The sequence below is a fragment of the Doryrhamphus excisus genome, linkage group LG15, assembly GCF_037039965.1.
Source record: "Doryrhamphus excisus strain RoL-2023G ecotype Guam linkage group LG15, RoL_Dexc_Guam_v1.1, whole genome shotgun sequence".
NCBI classification, from domain to species: Eukaryota; Metazoa; Chordata; class Actinopteri; order Syngnathiformes; family Syngnathidae; genus Doryrhamphus; species Doryrhamphus excisus.
Genome location: NC_136371.1, coordinates 5,342,705 through 5,364,491, shown reverse-complemented (window position 1 = coordinate 5,364,491; position 21,787 = coordinate 5,342,705). Strand labels below are relative to the sequence as shown.

The 21,787-nt window shown below is 42.7% G+C and overlaps 1 protein-coding gene across 1 annotated transcript; it reads left to right on the top strand.

Moving 5' to 3' along the window:
* On the top strand, window positions 1-21,196 carry bmp7b (bone morphogenetic protein 7b). The gene is made up of 7 exons (XM_058052106.2): window positions 1-638; window positions 14,254-14,446; window positions 15,499-15,647; window positions 17,174-17,377; window positions 19,507-19,583; window positions 19,659-19,769; window positions 20,573-21,196. Exons 1-7 carry the CDS (start codon window positions 239-241, stop codon window positions 20,720-20,722), a joined length of 1,284 nt encoding a protein of 427 aa, XP_057908089.2. The 5' UTR covers window positions 1-238; the 3' UTR covers window positions 20,723-21,196.
* The last annotated feature ends 591 nt before the right edge of the window (window positions 21,197-21,787 follow it).

Sequence of the window (21,787 nt, the reverse complement as noted above, 5' to 3'; positions counted from 1 at the left end):
CACCAGTGTCCACTTCCACAAGTTGCGGAGAGGAAGACGGAAAGAGGACCACACACGCCTGGTACAAACATCATTATATCGGACTTTGAGACGAAGTTGATGTTCCATTCGGGAGACCTTCCCTCAACATGAGGGCAGCTAATCCAGGATATTGAACATAATATAAAAGTTCAATATCCATTTTTGGAGAGTTTTTCCAGCAGCGTCAAGTACTTTTTACGGCCATTCATTGTCTGCTATGGCACCAATTTTGGACCGACGTGCTCCAGCTTTACTTTTAATTTGGAGTTACTGCGTCGTAGCCGATACGTCTTTTACAAACGTTTCCATTGACAACGAGTTCCACTCCAGCTTCATCTACCGTCGGTTGAGGAGCCAGGAGCGCAGGGAGATGCAGCGGGAGATCCTCTCCATCTTGGGGCTGCCGCACCGGCCGCGACCGCACCTCCACAGCAAGCACAACTCTGCTCCTATGTTCATGTTGGACCTGTACAACGCCATGTCCACGGAAGGGGACGAAGATAGATACTCTTATCCTTATAAGCCAGTCTTCACCACGCAGGGTCCCCCCATCGCCAGTTTACAAGACAACAATTTCCTGAATGATGCAGACATGGTCATGAGCTTTGTCAATCTAGGTAGGATGTCTTTTCACTCATTGATTGACTGGATTTAATTTCAAGGTTAACACAATGTCAATGTTGAATAACATGTGCATATAGTAGATGATCACTAAGTTCACTGTTGCGTAACCAAATTCTACAAACCTACAGTTCTACATATGTCAACTGCTGACTTGACTGATCACTTTCACAGTCAAAGTGTACCGAGTACACCTGGAAAAGAGCAGGATTACTGACATAGACTGCACTTACATCCACCATTCTGCTACAAACAGCTGTGCAGCAGTTAAAATTCAGGTGTTGGAAGTTGATGTTGGAGCAAGTTGCCGCTGATATGTCAGCCGTGTGAAATCTAAAGAATTAGACGGTCAACTGCACAATAGGGATTGGGGTGCAGCGGGTTCTCCCTTCAATTCAGAGGGACTGCAGAATAATGCCATTCAGCCGGGTTCTGAGCCGGGCTTAATTGAGTCGGATGCAGTTGGTCACACAATGAGATCTGTATGCTCAGAACGTGTTTCCGGTGGAATAGTACTGGGTAAAGTAAAATGTTTTCAAATCGACATAATCTCATTGAAATGCAGCTTTCAGTTGAAATGTTTACACTCCTGGAAACATCATTGTTGGAGGAGTCTTGGCAGGAGAAAGGGAGGTGACACTGGCTCCTCCGCTGCACTGTGTAATTACTGTGGAAGCTGCTGCATTGTGACTATTTTTGACGGGCTGCAACACAGATGGATTTAACCACAAAGACTCCAAAAGTCAAAAGGCCTTGCAAAGTGTACAGCTAAGGGTGCTCGCTTTCTAGGGTGATGCTTATTTGTGGCAAGTAAGATTAGATCGCATATCATGCATTAAAAGGTTAATCAGAAGTTATGAACCTGGCAAGGATGTGATTATTTTGGCAGCGGTTCAGTTCTCCTTTGTATGTTACATCTGCTAGCAAGGGTTGAATTGACTCGTGATAGCACCGTGTAGTCTTCAAAACAGCATGTCGTGTCTTCTTTGCCACTCACAGAAGCGTGAGGGAGAATCAGATGGATTCTACATTTCCTTTACAAATTCCTTTCTTTCCACATTTGCTCATTGTGGTTTTGTTTTCTTCTTATTTTTATTTAGGTCGCCTGAGAGTAGAATGAATGTGGCTTTTATTTAAAAACACAGTCCCCACAGCTACTGTGCCAAGGTGCATTAGCCGACAACTTCCTGAGAAGCCTCTTTTACTTCGAAGACTTTGTACTATTAGTGTAAAAGCTCAAAACCACACCTGTTTCATAGTTCCTCCATATCCTTCTTCATCGTCACCCGGAAGAGTTGAAATACTTTGTAGTCAGTTTGCGTGAGAGGCCAGCGAGGGTGGGTGCCGGGCTTTGGGACAGACCCCCCATCCAGGGACGTCCTCTCTCTGAGTCACCTCAGTATGGAAGTCCAGCTGTGTAAATGGCTTACAGCATTCGTTTAGAATGCACGGTCCTACACACGCAGCATGGGCCACCCAAACACCTTGTGTATGCTGCCCGTAAAACTAAAGGAGAGCACTCGATGGTGAGCTAAGTCAGAAATTTCATTGACTCGTTTTAGCAGGAGGTGACGTCCATCCCAATTCAATCACTATCAAACTTTCTATAAATATTCATATAGCATCTCTTTGTACCTGCAGATGAGTGGAGGGGAAGGAGGAATCAATCCCACTTAGCAGCAATAAAGCATCCACTCTTCTGGTTAGTGCATTCTCTGGGATTTTATAGTGTGCCGTAATTATCTTGTATTAATATAATCCCAGAGGTTTCTGGCAACATCATTTCTCAACCACAATGGATTAAAGTATTTCCTCTACAACAAATTACAGCTTGCATTGCTTTTGGCCTGTGCCGCTGCGTCGGTGCTCTGTAGTTCACTTTGGTTCATGTTAAACTCATTCATACTCAGCTCAGCTTTCAATGGCCACCTACAGTAGATTTACGTGTGTAGTCGCAGTTAAGTAGCGTGACTTTAATGTCTGCTATTTGCATCCTGGATGACTGACACAGAACCCAACATCGTCACCGGTGTTTGTGTGGGAGGTGAGTGTGGAGGGTTCTAGCGTTTTACTGTAACACGCTAACATTAGGTCACAGCTTCCCCGGAATTCCAGAGAACATACCCTGAGGTGAATGTGATTCATTTGACATTTGTCCCCATTGACTTGCATTCTTAATTAGCGTCAAATTGCATATTCTGTGTATCCCAGAATGCATCACTGTAATTCAGCAATAGTAATAATGGATTAGATTTTATGTAGTGTCTTTGATGGTACCCAAGGTGTTTCAAAACGAGCCCATTATTCATGCACTCCTCAGTAATATACTAGTGGTGGTTGTCTAAATCTGTAGCCATAGTTGACCCTGGGGGGGCACTGATAGAAACATGGCTACCAATTAGTGCATACGGCCTCTCTGACCACCACCACACTTTCATTCACATTCATACACAAATTTGGTTATGCGTCTTGCCCAAGGACACAATAACAATGACTGGGATGGAGGAAACCTTCCGGTTTCTGGACAACCTGCTCTCACTCCCGAGGCACTCCAGTAGTATTAAAAAAGGCCGTTCAAAGAAATCAGTTCAATGTTCAAAAATGTGTTTTGTGTTATGAATTAAATAAGCATTTGTTCTATTTTGTAACATAAGCAATCAATCTGTCAAATTTATAATTCATCTTCTTTTATCACGCAGCCCTGGTATGTAATTGCTCACAACGGTCTACGTTTGTGTGACTGTCATCGTATGTTCAGGATCTAGACAAGGAATGCAGCATGTGTGGCTGCACTCTCAGTGGGTGTTTTGTTTTTTTGGTTGAAGCCTTTCAAAAAGTTACAGTTTGTCATCATCGTGGATCATGTCATCGTGAAATAGCAGGAGTTAGAGAAATTTCTCTGTTATGCTGCTATAATCCGTCCCAGATGTGATTTATTGTACCGAAAACAAGATGAAAAAAACTTTTCATCTCAGGAAAATGGTGCTTCGTAGGGGTATAATGGTACAGCATCTTCACAGTTGGATGTGCACCTCAGTTCAGTCCAACTGCTGTGCTTTTGTGTTGACTGATTTGTAAAGCGAAGCATAGAAATGCAATTGTAATTGGAAAGGCAATAAATACATTAAATACAATTCATACACCCCCCCCCCAAAAAACAGTCCAAAATGAAGTCCACTTTTAGTCAAGCTAACCAGGTATACAGAGATGCAGTTCGGCACAGCCAGGTACCAATTTGTTCGATAAAAAACATCAATGCTGGCAGGACAGCACCATGAGGTATCAAAGAACACAAACAGGAAGACACAATCAATTCCTTGGAGTTGTATGACAGCGAGTAGAGCGGAGGGATGCACCAAATGGCACACAGTAAAACCGTAGTAATAGTATTAATAAGGAGCCTGGTCGGTGGTTTCTAAATTGATGTTTGTCTTTATTATATAGTTATATATTGTTATTAATGAAACCCTTTCAATGTCAATGGATGGATTGATGGATGGATGGATGGATGGATGGATGGATGGATGGATGGATGGATGGATGGATGGATGGATGGGTGGATTGTTGGTTGGGTGGGTGGATGGGTGGATGATGGATGGATGGATGGATGGGTGGATTGGTGGGTGGATGGATTGGTGGATGAGTTGGGTGGATGGATGGGTTAATCATGGATGGGTGGCTGGATTGGTGGGCGGGTTGGTGGGTGGACGGATTGATGGGTGGGTTGGGTGGATGGATGGATGGATTGGTGGGTTGGGTGGATGAATGGGTGGGATGATGGATCGATTGGTGGGTGGGTTGGGTGGACGGATGGGTGGGTGGATGGGTGGATGGATGGATGGATTTGTTGGGTGGATGGATGGATGGATGGATGGATGGATGGAAGGATGGATGGATGTATGGATGGATGTATGGATGGTTGGATGGATGGGTGGATTGGTGGGTGGATGGACGGATGGGTGGGTGGGTTGGGTGGACGGATGGGTGGGTGGATGGGTGGATGGATGGATGGATTTGTTGGGTGGATGGATGGATGGATGGATGGATGGAAGGATGGATGTATGGATGGATGGATGGATGGATGGATAGATAGATTGATAGATAGGCTCAGTGGGACCTCTGATTTAAGGGCAACTAATGTCAAATGACAATACGACTAATGACAATTGTCACCATCATAAAAGAGATGTCAGTGAGCGAAAAGTGCGGAACCAAAAACAGAATGAATAACACAATAAAATACAGAGCAAATAGTTAGTGAAATCTAAGGTCATGAGCACCCTTTACAAGTGTGTTGCGACAGAGAGGAAGTGTGTAACGTCTACCTAGCAGATAATTATCTACTGCATTACCTTGGTAACCTAACAGGGTACCACCTGGCCTCTCCACTCCCCCAGGAGCAAAAACATGGTTGTTACTCCTGCAGCGTGAAACTGTTGGAAAACCACAGAGGAGCATTCACATCAATACATGAATTGAGATTTAAAGGATGTATTGAGTTTTTGCAAGCCTGCACGCTCCAGTCACGCCACACTCCTTACCTTTGTGTCTATTTCTCCTTGAATTCCTCCGCAGTGGGCTGCACGTGGAGCAAAGGTTAATATAGATGTTTCCCCACTGTCTGCAGGCCAGAGCAGCTGTGCAGCGTAACTTGATCTTTTCTCAGTCCCTCAGTGCGACCTCTTCCATCACGTCTGGCCATGTCTCCTGCACGCAAGGGCACATGACAGCATATGTCCCTCCTTTCCTTCCCGAAGCAACAGTATTGATTATCAGCGCCAGCTCAGTTAGTTATCATACAGTCCCAGGTGGATTTGATGTTGTTTAGTCTCCAAGCACCAGCACTGGCCCTCACCACCAGAGGTTTAAGCCCCCTATGTGCTCAGACATAAAACATTTCAGCACTTTCTCAATTTCTTTTGTGTGTTTTTCCACTCCCCACCTCTTGCTCGCACGAATACACACTTTCGCTGAACCCCAAACACACTCTTTCCCACCCTCATAAACACACACACACACATATTCTGTCTATTTATCCTATTTAAGTTCTAGCTCTCGAAATGGAGGCAGAATACACAAGCATCTGCTGAAAGCTGGTCATTCCACTATGGATGCAGCTCACCCAGCATTAGTTCCGTTCTTCATCTTTATGTAATGCACTTCTCCCATGAATGAAAAGTTTAAATGTGGGCTTTGGAGAGAAACATGCTTGTACTTTTCTGATGCCCAAAAGGAATGTTCCTGGAGCTAATTAGTGTTATTGAGGGTATGTTTTACTGCCTTGGAAGGACAAGGAGTGCGCAGAGGAAGAGGAATGTTACAGTTGGTAGAGATAGCCATGCATTCCTGTCAGGTCATTCCTTTTAATGCCCACCATTGATGTATTATAATGATGGGTTTATTATAATGTAAATAAATACCAGAAAAAAAGATGAGGAATGTTAACGATCATATTTAACGTGCAGCTTCCAGAAAAATTCAGCTTTTCTGCCATCTGGATCTGTGAGATTCACCTGTTTGAACGCAGGAGCCCAAAAATGACATCTGGTAGTATGCAGCAGCTTCTCTGCACTCTTGGCCAGACTGTGGCGCTCGCTGTGAGGAGTGATGAAACACTAGAGCGGGTGGAACTTGACAATGCGGTGTGGTGTCCAAAAGACATGATGCATGAGGCAGTGGGTGTTCTTGCTGTGCTTTGATGATGGACAGAGTGCCTTCATTTCCAGGAATGCTGGGAGTCATTTGGATTATATTGCTGTCCTGCAGCTCACATTTTTGCTGTAAACTAGTAAAATCTGCTCTTTTGTAGAAAACACGACCACTGCAAAAATACCCTATGTGAGCTTAGATTTAAAAAATGTGCACAGGAAGATGGAGTAAATCTTCATTTCCATTCGTTTCACCACTTTTCTTTCATCTGGGTTACACTGGCCTTGCCTTATCAGTGACCGCCGGCATGTCAAACTCCCCTCCACTTCCATGAGTGCAAAACAAAAGCTGACAGAGTAGCTCGACTGATGTGCTAACAGGGAACAGGTCGGGTGGAAAAAGCGAAATGTGATATCACGATAGCAACCGTGTTCTTAAATCAGTCTCTCTGTATCCCCTTTTCTTTTGGGAACGCCATGTGGTTCGACAGAGTCACTTTCCCTGCCCAGTCACTATGTGCACAGTGTGAATGCTTCTCCGATAGAGGGGTGCATCCCCCTTGAGAGGGCATGGGAAGGTGTCAGGAGTGCAATATGAGTAACCAGCCATTTTTCACACTTGTCATTCATTGTGACCCTTGAATAAGCTTCGCTACTCTCCAGGTTGGCCTGTCACAATAACGGATATATCGATTTATTTATTTTAAAAAACAGGTCAGTAATTGAGAACCCTTGATAAATTGACATGAAAGTGTATGTGCGTCGGCGCCATCTGTCAGTCTCTCTGTGCTACATCGGCTGGATGACAAGAAGGCTCACTCTGCACGTCACTCTGAGTACATTGGCTCTATATAAAATGAACACAGAAGAGAGCATTTTCTTTGCTTTTAAGCCTATTTTTGCCTGTAGCGGTTTCTACACAAGTGCGAGCAGTTAGCAAACAAATATGAATAAAGGCACAAAAGCTCATGTAGTTGTTGCTTAATATTCTGCATTATACGTTGGTAGTGTTTTGTCTGTTTTTATCCACCTATTGTGTCTTCAAGGGTAGCAGGTTTGTTACTGTCCGTATTCATACTGATGCCAGCAACTCATACAGTGGTTTATACAGAAAAATTCTGTCTCCTAGTGAAGGCAAGACAGAAAATAATTGAGAACCACTGCCTTCGCGGAAGTCGTATAATACCAACCAGACTCTGCGGCCCAGATCAAAGCTTGTAAAAGCAACAGCAAGTGTTTTATGGTATAGCAATGAAATGTTACATTGGTTGTGCGTCGACTATGAATGGGCAAGTTGTTGTTTTTTAAGCAAATATTTAGCTGTTGTCCCTCGTTTTAATGGTTGTTGATATAAAAAAGAAATAGGATGCGAGATTACGTGTCCACAAGACTAATGAGCCGCAAGGGTAACATACTGACAATAGAAACATTTATTTTAGAAAAACTCATGGCAAAACAGGCATTATCTTTGAGAACATGTTAAGAATTATGTAAACATAAGCTTAAATATTCATGTATCCCTTTCATCTTAAAGTGTATTTATATATATTTGAAATTGTTATAATATAAAATATATAAAAACTTTTGTATTTACACACAGAAAATATATCTGACTTCAGACCGATTTAAAGGCTACACTACAAATTCAAATACATTCAAATGTTATTCATGTCATCTCATTTTGATGATATATTATGTACTCATTTATAGCTTCAAAAAAATTGTTTGAAAATGATGGTCAGATGCTGTTTCGGGATGCAGGAAGACATCTTGGCCACTCTGCGAACTGAATGTAAAGGTCTGTAATAAGATGCGGGAAGGAAGGTTGTGGTGGGTGTGGCTCCTGTGGCCACAAAATTGAACATAAAGCACAGGCGTGAAGGGAAGAGAGAGTAGAAGTAGACTATGATCTCTGTAATGGGAATCAGGAAGTATCTCAATACTCAACACAAAATTTTCAACAAATCCAGGGAGCCCTTCAGCATTGACAGAGTTATTGGCTCATAATGGCTACTAAAAATCAATGAAAGTGTGAAAAGGTTAAATATGACCCTAACATGATCTGTGTATACATATGGAGTATACAGTAAATCTCTGGTCAGTGATGCCCAGTGAAGCATGAGATGGAACCTCGCTTGATGCTTTATGGTCGCAGAGGGATGTTTGATGGCTACACTGAGAGATGAGAAAGGCCAAGACCTGTGATGGCCTCCAAGCTAGAGGTCCCATGAAGGTTTGGTTTGGATAAACAAAAATACTGCACTAGAGTCAATTAAAGTTCGTTAAGTGTGACTAAGATGTAGCATTCATCACACATGCATGATGTCATCAGTAGTCAGCAGCCAGCAGGAAGTTTCTTGACATAGTAATCACCCGACTGTGGTTAACCGACAGATCAAACCCTCTTTAAGCTTTTTAGGATAAACATCTTCAGCAACCTGCCCCCTCTTTGTAAACCCCATTTTGTCTGCAAAGCCTTGGAAACTATGACTTGCTTGTTCCCTGGACTCTAATTAAAACATTGTTGGAGTCAAGGCAACTGAGAAAAGAAAGAAAGAGGCCGATCGTTATACTGTGTCAATCAAATACACATGGCTCACAATGTTCCTACTATCAGAAAATGATCCCTACTTTACTATCTATTTTATCTCATGGGTATCATCTACGTTGTTGGACTTCATGAACTCCACATGGACATGATGGGGCAGTCATTTCAAGAGAATTGGAAGGGATTAAGAAAGTGAGGGGGTGAAGATTAAGGCGAAGTGCGAGCAGTGCCAGGGGTGAGACCCTGCCCCCTGCTGTGCAGCGGAAGTGTGCAAGGTGCTACTGAGGGGTGTGATGGTGCTGAGCAGACACTTGGGCTAATGTGAGCCGTCAGATCTGTCTGCTGCTGCTCCGGAGGCTGAGGTGTCTGGGAAGTGTATTGGGTCTGCAAGACAATGGAGGCTAGGAGTGAGTAGAGGGAGACGGGAAAGAAACCAATTATATCCCAATCAATAATGCTGAACTAGAGTTTGTCCCAGCTGAGGTTCTCGACTGGTCATCAATCAGTTCCAGGGTAGGGCAGAGGAACAAACACCTGTGGACGACTTAGTCGGCTGTTAAACTATGCATGTTTTTTTTGAACTCTTTGGTGTGAATGCCAGGCGCCATGTTTGGAGGAAACCAGGCACTGCTCATCACCAGGCCAATACCATCCCTACAGTGAAGCATGGTGGTGGCAGCATCATGCTGTGGGGATGTTTTTCAGCGGCAGGAACTGGCAGACTAGTCAGGATAGAAGGAAAAATGAATGCAGCAATATATAGAGATATCCTGGATGAAAACCTGCTCCAGAGCGCTCTTGACCTCAGTAGACTGGTCATGTACCTTGACCATATAGACAGTAGACATTAGCACACAGCCAAGAGCTCAAAAGATTGGCTTCAGAACCACTCCGTGAATGTCCTGGAGTGGCCCAGTCAGAGACCAGACTTGAATCCGATCGAACATCTCTGGAGAGATCTGAAAATGGCTGTGCACAGACGTCTCCCATCCAACCCAAGCAAAGCAAAGGCTGTGAATACTTATGTAAATGTGATTTTTTTTGTTTTCTATTTTTAATAAATTCAAAACATGTCAAAAAAAACTTTTTTCACATTGTCATAATGGAGTATTTTGTGTAGAATTTTGAGGTAAGAGATTAATTTAATTCAGTTTGGAATGAGGCTGTAACATGACAAAATGTAGAAAAAGTGAAGCGCTGTGAATACTTTCCGGATGCACTGTACTTGTGCACGTATCGCACCTGAAAGAGTCCACACTTTTATGTGCTTGTGCACGTGTTGCATCTATAATTGAGGATGACAAGAACCCATAATGATTGTGTTACTGTGCTGTGACGCACAAGACCGTCTGCTGAAGTCACTACTTTGTGTCAGTTTGTGCATGTGTGCGCATGATGCTGAAGAGCACATAGTAAAGAGAGGGTGTGCTTGCCTTTTTCTGTGGTGTGCATTTGTACTTCCTCCTACAGGATGTCATAAAAAGTGTGCTTTTTTCTTCCAAATCTAGTGACGGGTGATGTTGCGATAAATGCAAAAGGGGAGGTTAGGCTGTAACAACACTCATACTTTGACATACTGTATATGTGGAGGTAGAAAAACAATGCATCTCACAGGATCATCCAGCTGTTCTAGAGCTGTTATTGTTAGGGGATAAGTGGTTTGCCTCAGAAACCTGTACTGACAGACCAGGGAATAGACTTGTCCAAATTGGATGGATAATTGGAGCTGTCAGTTGGAATTCTTTGCATTGTCTCTTTGAGATTTTCAGTTTTCCATCACGTCAATAGAGACATACTACAACAATGCTGATACAATGCATAGAACTATAACTGGCGGAGTGCTGACAAAACTAAGACAACATTAAGTCTTTTGGTAAATTTGAACATCACCAGTAGTGGACAGTGCTCCATTCCAGTCTTCGAAGAGGGCGTCACAAAGCAATTGGCAGCTGATTAACGATGAAGGATGTTAGTATACAGTATATACATCCATCGCTTGTCCTCATTAGGGTCCCAGCTGACTTTCGGCAAGAGGTGAGGTACACCCTGGACTGGTGTCCAATCGCAGGGCACATATAGACAAACAACCATTCACACTCACATACATACCATACAATTAGAGTCATACATACATATAATTTAGAGTCCTAACATGCATGTTTTTGGAATGTGGACTACACAGAGACCACTCGGTCATTGTGTGCCACTTTCAGTTCCCAAGATGTGCAATTTTTGAAGATTTTATGTTTGAATCGGTTTGACCTAGTCTAAACCGGTCAGAAGCCATTTTTGCAAATAATTCAATTTCCACCTGTATAATTCACTGCAAGATTTCCAACGTTTACCAAGAATGACTCTTCTTCTTCTTTCTCTTTCGGTTTTTCCCTTCAGGGGTTGCCACAGCAAATCAATCGCCTCTATCTAACCCTGTCTTCTCACACCAACTACCTTCATGTCCTCCTTCACTACATCCATAAACCTCCTCTTTGGTCTTCTTCTACGCTTCCTACCTGGCAGCATCATTCTACCAATATATTCACTATCTCTCCTCTGGACATGTCCCAACCATCTCAGTCTTGCCTCTCTGACTTTATCTCCAAGGCCTCTAACATGTAATGTCCCTCTGATGTACTCATTCCTGATCCTATCCATCCTGGTCACTCCCAATTTGAACCTCAGCATCCTCATCTCAAGCATGTCTCTCTATGGCTCCAAATAAAAATGCATTCAAAACTCCTATTAGCACATTTCTATTCTTTCTTAATCTACAAAAATACTATACAAATATTGCTTACCACCTACACAGGAAATAGTAATGCAATTGAAAGTGTCTTAGCAATGAGCGGTGTCTTGAATAAATGTAGTCCTTCTGCTAGGTGAAGAGGGAAAAGTCAGGTATTTATACAATTTGTGGTAAATATTGAAATTCAATGAAGCTGGGGGTTTAATGAAGATGGGTAATTTTGCCCCGGCGGCCATGTTCCAAACAGGCGCGTTAAACATGTCACTGAGCTCCCACCAACCAGAATATCAAACAAACAAAAAAGAATATGTGACTCACAACTGGTAACAGCAAATCTGGCGCAGTGTCTCGAAGACGGAACACTGTTTTTGCTACACGATGAATCTAGAGATGTTTAATCATGTTGCTGGTTCACCCTCCTTTGTACGATATTAATGTGTTGCGTCTATGCGGTTACAATGCACACACATGATTCCTGTATTATGATTGAATTGATAAATAATGACTACACAACCTTGAACTACAGTGTCTAGGTTTTGTTTTCATAAATTGGTCCAATGTGCCTCAATAGAAGATGGGGACATGTGTAGCCTAAAGCAAGAGCTGAGCTGTCCCGTATTAAACTGTAATTAGACCCATTCTCCTTCTCCCGCTCTGTCCTCTGTTTGATTCCCTTCAGCAACTGGGTTTAATAGAGACATGAAAGAATCAGGATGTAGTGTGCTGGGAAAAAGCATCAAAGGAACCAGAGCGGAGGAACCAGCAGGTGCACTGAGAGTCAAACAACTCACACACAGTACTTTGTGTAGTGGAACATGCGTAACGCTGACATCACGCCACATTCATATCAACCGCAGCTGCTTCAGAACATGTGCGCTGTCATCAGAAATTCCCATTAAACCGCCGTGTTTATGTGCCTGAGTTGAGGGTGTGGTGTCGGTTTGAAAAATAAATCCTGCCGTGTTTTTTTTTTTTTACCATGTTTTGACTAGGAAGTTGTTGAGTAGCAACAAAGGTTTTAATGGGTGGAGTTAAGATCAACAGTAATCAAAAGTTAAAATATAAGTCAGGAATATTTATTTATTTATTTGCTCCTAGTCCGGCCCTTAGCCAAGCAAATGTATGGAAGTGTTAAACACAACAAATCATGTAAACACTGTGTGATCGTTTTTAAACATAAAAACATAACATGTCCAGCCTGGTTCAACATAATCATTCATTCATTCATTTTATACCGTTTATCCTCACGAGGGTCGCGTGGGTGCTGGAGCCTATCCCAGCTGTTTATGGGCGAGAGGCGGGGTACATCCTGGACTGGTCGCTAGCCAATCACAGGGCACATATAGACAAACAACCATTCACACTCACATTCATACCTATGGACAATTTGGAGTCGCCAATTAACCTAGCATGTTTTTGGAATGTGGGAGGAAACCGGAGTACCCGGAGAAAACCCACGCATGCATGGGGAGAACATGCAAACTGCATATAGAAATGGCCAAGGGTGGAATCGAACTTGGGTCTCCTAGCTGTGTGGCCTACGCGCTAACCAATCGCCCACAGTGCAGGTCCCCAATATAATATTCATTCATTCATTCATTTTCTACCGTTTTTTCCTCACGAGGATCGCGGGGGTGCTGGAGCCTATCCCAGCTGTCTATGGGCGAGAGGCCGGGTACACCCTGGACTGGTCGCCAGCCAATCACAGGGCACATATAGACAAACAACCATTCACACTCACATTCATACCTATGGACAATTTGGAGTCGCCAATTAACCTAGCATGTTTTTGGAATGTGGGAGGAAACCGGAGTACCCGGAGAAAACCCACGCATGCACGGGGAGAACATACAAACTCCACACAGAGATGGCCGAGGGTGGAATTGAACCTTGGTCTCCTAGCTGTGAGGCCAATATAATATATTCGACTATATTTTACTTCAATGCATGTTTGCTCAATACCCAAAATAGAATAAAATTGTCCATGACTGTATCATGTTTTGCTTTGACAGAGATTAGCTGATTTTGATGCAGCAAACTGGAACAGAATTAATTTTAGTATTTCAGGTTTGCACCTCCCAAAGGACGCTTGCCTTACACTGTGAGCCACTGTATTACAGCGTTTTACGATTGACAACATAATAAAAACTCACCGACCCAAAGTTTGGGAAAGGCGGACTTATGGTGTGTGTGAGGTCTTCATGAGGGTCATAATGAGAGATGGTGGTACTGACCCACTGGACGTCCTGCTGGGATATAAGAGGAACATGGTGAGGTGGTGGCGGTGGTCACGTCCCAACAGGCAGATATAAGTTTTTGTTTTATTTTTCCGAAAGTTTTGTTGTGGAGAAGATTCGGATGCTCCAATCATGGTTTCTCTACTCATGAGAACCAGATGAGGGGCGGACTGGATGACTCTCTGGGGCTGAGGGCGGAGAGAGAAGAGTGGCGCTCGTAAACTTGTCACAGTGCGCCTGCATCTCTATCATGGTGCTGGCCAGATGTGTTACTTCTAGTTCCTCATGAAGGCTGTAATCAGAAGACAACATGCTTTGTGTGTGTGTGTGTGTGTTTACTGACCAGCTTCCGGAAAGTAAACACATATTTTTGTATTTTCATGTGATGCAAAATAGCTCATTGTTTAACATTTCGCCTTTCTTATGTTCCTGCAGTAGAGCATGACACAGAATTCCTGCCAGTGAGGCGGCATCATCGAGAATTCCGATTCGATCTATCCCAGATTCCCGAAGGCGAGGCGGTCACTGCTGCTGAGTTTCGCATTTATAAAGACTTCATTCATGAACGCTTCGATAATGAGACCTTCCGCATCAGCGTCTACCAGGTGCTGGAGGAACATTCCGACAGGTACTGGTCCGCACCTTCATTACTAGCAAAATGTTGCCTTTAAATTCATTATGGAAAATATAATACTAATCCCTTACTAACCCATCCATGCAACATTTGTAGTCACTTGCTTTCAACTACTGAGTTTACTTGAAAGTTCACATAAACACACTCGTTTTGTCACTTCCTGTGAGCATGGACGGACTGACCTGTACTTTGCACTGACCCTACGTTTTGGACTATTTTTGCACTTTTCCCGCACACAGATCTTAACCATAATTACAGATACAGTATGTTTGCTGACACCGCTCGCATGAATAATGTTTGGCGGGAGGAACTCCATCCATTGATCTATCCATCCGTCCACTCATCCATCTCTTTCCACTGATCCAAGAGGTCAGGTTGCACATTTTCTGTTCTTCTCTCATTAATTAGAAAATGGTTAAACACAGGAAATAATTAAAATGTAACCAAATTAATTATTGTAAGCGTCGACATGTAAAAGATATGGTGTGAATGAATGATCCCCAATAGCTAATGAGAATTCTTTCTTCCTTCTGTTGAATTATACAGCTCTAACCATATGATATTTCTTAATATAAACTTATAAACATGTCTGAAGTACCATACTACTACTATACACTCAGACTCAACTTGGATGCATGTTTGAAAAACACGAGAAAACAACATTATATCATACACATTATACTTGAAAATAGGTCGGGAGACATGAATGGGTGCGTAAAGAAGGGATTTTACTATTCAGTTCAACTCAAGTTCTGAGTTGAACAATGTACCTGACTATACACTAACTTGCAAGTTATTGCACAAATATATTGTCCTTTTTTTACCTTTTTTCCTGCTCTAGTGTCTCCATTTGACTTTATGGCTCTCACTGCTACAAAACTCCTACCATTGATGGACTGTATATAGTCATTTATAAAGCCATTATTGTCAGTGAAGAAAATGAAATGCGCCCATGGGCCTCCCCATCTGGAGCCCCCCCACTCCTTCATCCAAAAATCCTCTGAATCCCAGTAGTCTCACACCCTCATCCTCTGTGTTGTGCCCAGAGAGTCTGACCTGTTTCTCCTGGACTCACGGGTCATCTGGGCCGCAGAGGAGGGCTGGCTGGTTTTTGACGTGACGGCGACCAGCAACCACTGGGTCCTGAACCCAGGGAGAAATCTGGGTTTACAGTTGGCTCTGGACGGCACAAACGGTGAGTGTCACACACATCCATGCTAGAGAGATAAAGATAGACAGCAAAGGTATTCAACTGGTAACAACTTAAAAATTACCCAATTAGATAATAAAAAAATGGCAGTTGTGTCATTGCTTTGAGGGGTAGAAACATCGCAGTAAAGCATGCTGAGACACCACAGCATGTTTATTGTACACAGACAGCAGAAAAGAAGGTCACAAATTTTGTTTGCAGAAGGCTGAACAATTGTGAATCACATCATAAATTATCGTCCATCACACCAGCAGCATGGTTGGCACGCATGCAGTAAATATGTCATACCATCACATCTTGTTGAGCATCTCAGCGGGAGGTTGTCATCGCCGTGTTTGGCTGTGAAAACTCAACAAACAGCCTAGATCACAAGAGCATGATTTGGAATATTATCTCTCGCAGGCTTGCAGGATCTAACACGCAAGGGAAGGAAAAGCAATGCATTCATGTTGAGGGAGGGAACGCTGCGACAACTGTGTGTTGATGTGCCTAGAAGACTTTAGTGGTGAGCATGTGCAGACAGGCACAAAGGACGCTTGCGGCGACCAGAAGCCTCTTCTGAAGAAGAACAATTTTGATGCCACAGTGCTGAGCAACTATTGCCCCATATCAAAACCTGCCAAGTCTTAGAACAGGTTGTATACCAACAACTTACTGACTTTCCAATCAGGCTTTAGACGCCACCACAGCACCGACACTGCTCTGATCAAGGTGATAAATAATGATATATGTCTGAACACAGATGCAGGCAAAGTCTTGCTTTTAGTTCTGCTAGTCCTGAGCGCTGCTTTTGACACACTAAACCATGTGATCTTATTACAAAGGTTAGAATGGTTCTAAAATGGTTCAAGTCCTATCTGGAGGGCAGAAAGTACTACGTTGGAATCAGTAACTGTGTGTCAGACCAAAGTGGATATGATCTGTGGTGTTCCCCAGGGGTCAGTCGTGGGGCCGCTATTGTTCAATCTGTACATTTAGGCCAGCTAATATGTAGCTGCAAAGTGTCCTATACCACAACTATGCAGATGACACTCAGATCTATGCTGCTGCTCGAGTCCTGACTAGAACCAGAAAGTATGACCATATTAGTCCAAGTCTCTGCATTCGCTTCCTGTCGCTCAGAGAATAGACTTTAAAACGGTTCTGCTTGTGTACAAGTTTTTTTTATGGTCTTGTGCCAATGTGCAAACCACATAAACCAGTTCAGGCTCTGAGGAGCTCAAGTGGTCTCCTACAGGTGCCTAGGTTTAGGACTAAATATGCTTGGGCTGCATTTTAGTCAAAAATGCAAAATCTGGAAACAGTCCTCAAGAAGATGTGTGACAATCCTCAACTTTGGCAATGTTCAAATCTATCCATCTGTCCATTTTCTATGCCGCTTATCCTCACCAGGGTCGCGGGTATGCTGGAGTCTATATGTTCAAATCTAAGATGAAAAGACTTCCATTTAACTGTACATATGGCAACTGAAAGTATTTCATCCGCATCCCTCTTTTTGTCTCCCTCTACAGGAGAAAGCATTAATCCTCGCATGGCAGGGTTGATTGGTCGAAATGGACCACAGAACAAACAACCCTTCATGGTGGCCTTCTTCAAAGCCACTGAGGTACACCTGCGAAGCATTCGCTCAGCACAGGGGGGCGCCAAGCAGCGTAACCCTAATCGCTCCAAAGGGGCCAAGAGCCAAGAGGCACTGCGAGTGGCCAACATTGCAGGTGAAGGAAGAAACTGTTTATACAGGCAGTCAAAGATCATTTATGCAGTTGAATTTGCTTTTGTTTGCCAGAATGTGATGTAAGGTCGCATGGTTGACTGGCACTTGATGGTCCAGATGAAAATATACTTTATTTATTTAACAACTTGTGTGCAAATTTACTGCACATCCATACTGAAATACAAATATCCTGTAGAGAATGACTGCTGAGTCAGCAGACCCATGATTGAATGCCATCAGTCAGATCCATTAAGAGGAAATACCATTGAGAAGAGTAAAGTAAATAGGAGTAGAGTAAAAACATCAAGAAAAAGACTCAAATTTTGCCAAAAATTAAGCATTTTCAAGCATAAAAAATGGCTAATTAATTAAAACATGAATATAAGACATAAAAAATGCATTCTTGATCTTAAGACTTGATCACCGGAACAACAGGCTTTTATTGCAGGTTTGAATTATCGCACAACTAGCATAATAATGTTCCGGCTAACCCCCACCAAGATAAAACTGAACACGAAACCATTTATAGCACCACACGAGCACAAGTTTCTTGTTTACTCTTATTATGTCTAGTATTATGCAATAATGCATAAGGCTAAAAATAACCAATTACCTAAAAATGTCATCCAATACCATAGCATTTCAGTATGTGGAATCAAACTATGGAATGGATTGAGTGAGACCCTCAAACAATGCACAACGATGAGCCAATTCAAGAAACAATACAAGCAGTTGATGTTTGCTAAATACAAGGATGAAGAGTCTTGAACCAGTCATGATGTGCTATATATATCACTATATTGACACTTACTATGGTACCCATTATGTCATTGGATGGTCATATCACCTCGTACTTTGGTACCTGACCAAAAAAAAAAAAACGATATTAAGAAAGCAGGAAATGAACAAATGTAACAGTTACTGATCGTAAAAGTACCAGATGGAGGGGTAGGATTTAATAAGCTTTTTTTGTGTCCTTTGCCATCATGCTTTAAATGCTTTCCGTTTTGCTTCTAACACACAAAACCTGCTAAGCAAGAAGTTACAGGCCATAATTATGGGGCCAAAATACAAAATACAAAATTTTGTATTGATATCTAATAATCATGTGGTGTCCGATCATCATGATTGTTATCACTGACATGAACATGTTATGAGACAATGTTTTTTTTATGACGTAACTGTGAACACAACACAAAAAATAACCACGTTTTCAGCACACCTCAAATTCCCTCCCTTATCAGGGTTTTAGCCAGCAGTTTCAGAGACTGCCAAACCACACCCATTCCTGAAAAAGAAAGCTGATTGGTTCACTCAATTGTTTGACTCACCACCACCAAAGCTTGGCAAGGTGTATTCTCACCAGGCATCCTGCCAGGGACCTGCCGGTTTGTCCATTTATGAATCTAAACTTGCATCGTTATTCCCCACATTCTAAGAAAATGACATCATAGCAGCCATGTTACGCATAACAAATAATTGTACGTTTTTAGCCCAACCAAACATGCAGGCCATATTTCATGACCTTTCATTGGACGTGAGAGCATTTTTTGTTTATACGAACTGTTGAAGCATTAGAGCGTAATGCCAGAGTATCCTTCGGCCGCCTTTGTTTATTTACACAAGCATTACAAGAGCAGTTGGGCCCATGTTCCCTGTGAGGAGGTAAAAGGCTTTTATGGCGGAGCACATCTGCAGCGTGCTGCAGGGCAACCGGGGCCACAAACACATGGGCCTGTTTGGAACTTTTACACCAGCGGCATCCGAAGTGGATGATGAGAACCACTCGCTCGTGATCACTGACAATATGGACCCCCTCTCGGGGCAGATATGCGCAAGCGGGGCTGCAGAGGCCACCAGAATAAGAGAAGATTATAAAGTAAACTATTGTTCTCTAACATGAGTGTGGTAAACACAAACAGTGTGCACATATGTTTGGGCCAGATGAAATTCAAAGCTGCCGCAGTGTGTGACCTCTGAGCTGGGTGGCCCCCTTTAGCAAAGCGCCGCTGGATCTGGAGGTGATTTCCGACAGTGACTGTTGAAATGTCTGTGTTTGGATCTGCACTTTGTCAAATGAGCCTAATTGTTGTCGGACGATGACAAATGTCTCTCCTTCTTCTTGCACAGAGAACAGCAGCACTGATCAAAAGCAGGCGTGCAAGAAGCACGAGCTCTACGTCAGCTTCCGAGACCTCGGGTGGCAGGTACGAGACCCTCAATCGGAGCCACAACCTCCTTCTGTGTTTGCTTTCTAATTGACAATCTTGCTCTGTGTCCAGGACTGGATCATCGCCCCTGAAGGATACGCAGCATACTACTGCGAGGGCGAGTGCGCCTTCCCGCTCAACTCCTACATGAATGCCACAAACCACGCCATTGTGCAAACCCTTGTGAGTCAAATGGTCATAATAGTGGTATAGAATTTTGAGCCTAATCTATGAATTCATTTGTTTTCTATACCACACACACAGGGCACATATAGACAAACAACCATTCACACTCACATTCATACCTATGGACAATTTGCCTGGCATGTTTTTGGAAGGAAGCCGGAGTCCCCGGAGAAAACCCACACATGCACGGGGAGAACATGCAAACTCCACACATATAGACTGAGGGTGGAATTGAACTCGGGTTTCCTAGCTGTGAGACCTGCGTGCTAACCACTCGGTCTTCCATGCAGCCCAATAACTAATATATTTATTCATTCATTTTCTACCACGAGGGACGCGGGGGTTGCTGGAGCCTATCCCAGCTGTTTTCAGTTGAGAGGCAGGGTACACTCTGGACTGGTCGCCAGCCAATCACAGGGCACATATAGACAAACAACCATTCACACTCACATTCATACCTATGGACAATTTGGAGTCGCCAATTAACCTAGCATGTTTTTGGAACGTGGGAGGAAACCGGAGAAAACCCACGCATGCACAGGGAGAACATGCAAACTCCACACAGAGATGGCCGAGGGTGGAATTGAACCCTGGTCTCCAAGCTGTGAGGTCTGCGCGCTAACCACTTGCAGCTCATAACTAATATATACTAAAGCTAATATAATAATAACACAAAGATAATAGGTCTGCTTTCAAAACCAAAATAGTAGGAGATTAATTAATTAATTTCATAATCGATTAATCATCGATGAATTGTTGCAGCTCTAACCTGGATGATCCCTTCTTTCTTCTCCTCCCAGGTTCACTTTATCAACCCGGATACGGTTCCCAAGCCATGTTGTGCTCCCACGCAGCTCCACGCCATCTCAGTGCTCTACTACGACGACAGCTCCAATGTCATCCTTAAGAAGTACCGCAACATGGTGGTCAGAGCTTGCGGCTGCCACTAGACAAGACGATGGCCACCTTCAAGCACACACAGACACACACACACACAAGTAGTCAGACACCAGCCTGACAACCTTTGGTGTCAGCACAAGCCGCCCGAAATCAACAATCTTGTGTATTTTCAGTTGTTTTAGTTCACTTCTTTTGCTGTAGATGTTTATTTCTTGCGTGAGAACCCGGATGCAAGTTAGGAATTTATGAACTGTACAATAATGTGTAAATAATATGCGTCAAACAAAGCAAAATGTATATTTATTTCCTGAAATGTCAGTCAGGTTTTATGTGTTTAGTTTATTTGCTGACTGCTTGCTGTCCCACACAGACACAAAGTGAAACGTATTTCATTAATGGTGGTCACAACGTACACCTGAAAGACGTTGCCACTAATTGTCGGGATGGCGGAGGAATGGGCTTTTGTGTTGTTGACATGTTCAGGTTTCTATTCTTCTGCTGTAATAAAAATCTGTCAGATTTAAGTTGGTGTATTTATTTAGTGACTATGAAGATGTGCTTACACTGTTTTACAAACAGCTAGAAAATCTTCCTTCGGGCAGGTTGTTTCATGTCGATGAAAGCTTCATGGTGACTCCATGAAGCTGACAAAGCCAAGAATAAACCTGTTTTACACTTACTTTCTACATTTGAGTAAAAATGCACAAGAGTGTCTCCACATTGTACGGCAGTTTATTGATTTAAAACTAGATAAACATGAGTCCACCTCATTGAGTGAAAAGGAAGTGGCAAATCACTAAATATTCAGTATCCATTAAAAGGTATGATTATTATAGTAAAAAAATAAGTCTAAACTATACATCAAAATTGACTACATTCGCCATTAATGTGTATTAATTAAATACAAAATTTTTGTATTTAGAGGAAATTTATTTTCTTGCACATAAAATAACAAGAGTCAAGAAAATGGCGTTGTCAGGTTGCTGTCAATCTTTTTTAGTGTAAAGTATTTAAGCCAAGCACCCCCAAACAAGCAAGAAGCATTTTTAGTTGAAAAAAATTGTGTTATTATGAGTTAATGTTATCTTATTTTTTTTCAATTTTTTTTCCTCGTC

Coding starts and splice junctions, on each gene's coding strand:
- bmp7b (XM_058052106.2), top strand. CDS start 239: ATGGCACCAATTTTGGACCGACGTGCTCCAGCTTTACTTTTAATTTGG. Junction 14,447..15,498: donor CTGGAGGAACATTCCGACAG/GTACTGGTCCGC, acceptor TGTTGTGCCCAG/AGAGTCTGACCTGTTTCTCC. Junction 19,584..19,658: donor TCCGAGACCTCGGGTGGCAG/GTACGAGACCCT, acceptor CTCTGTGTCCAG/GACTGGATCATCGCCCCTGA.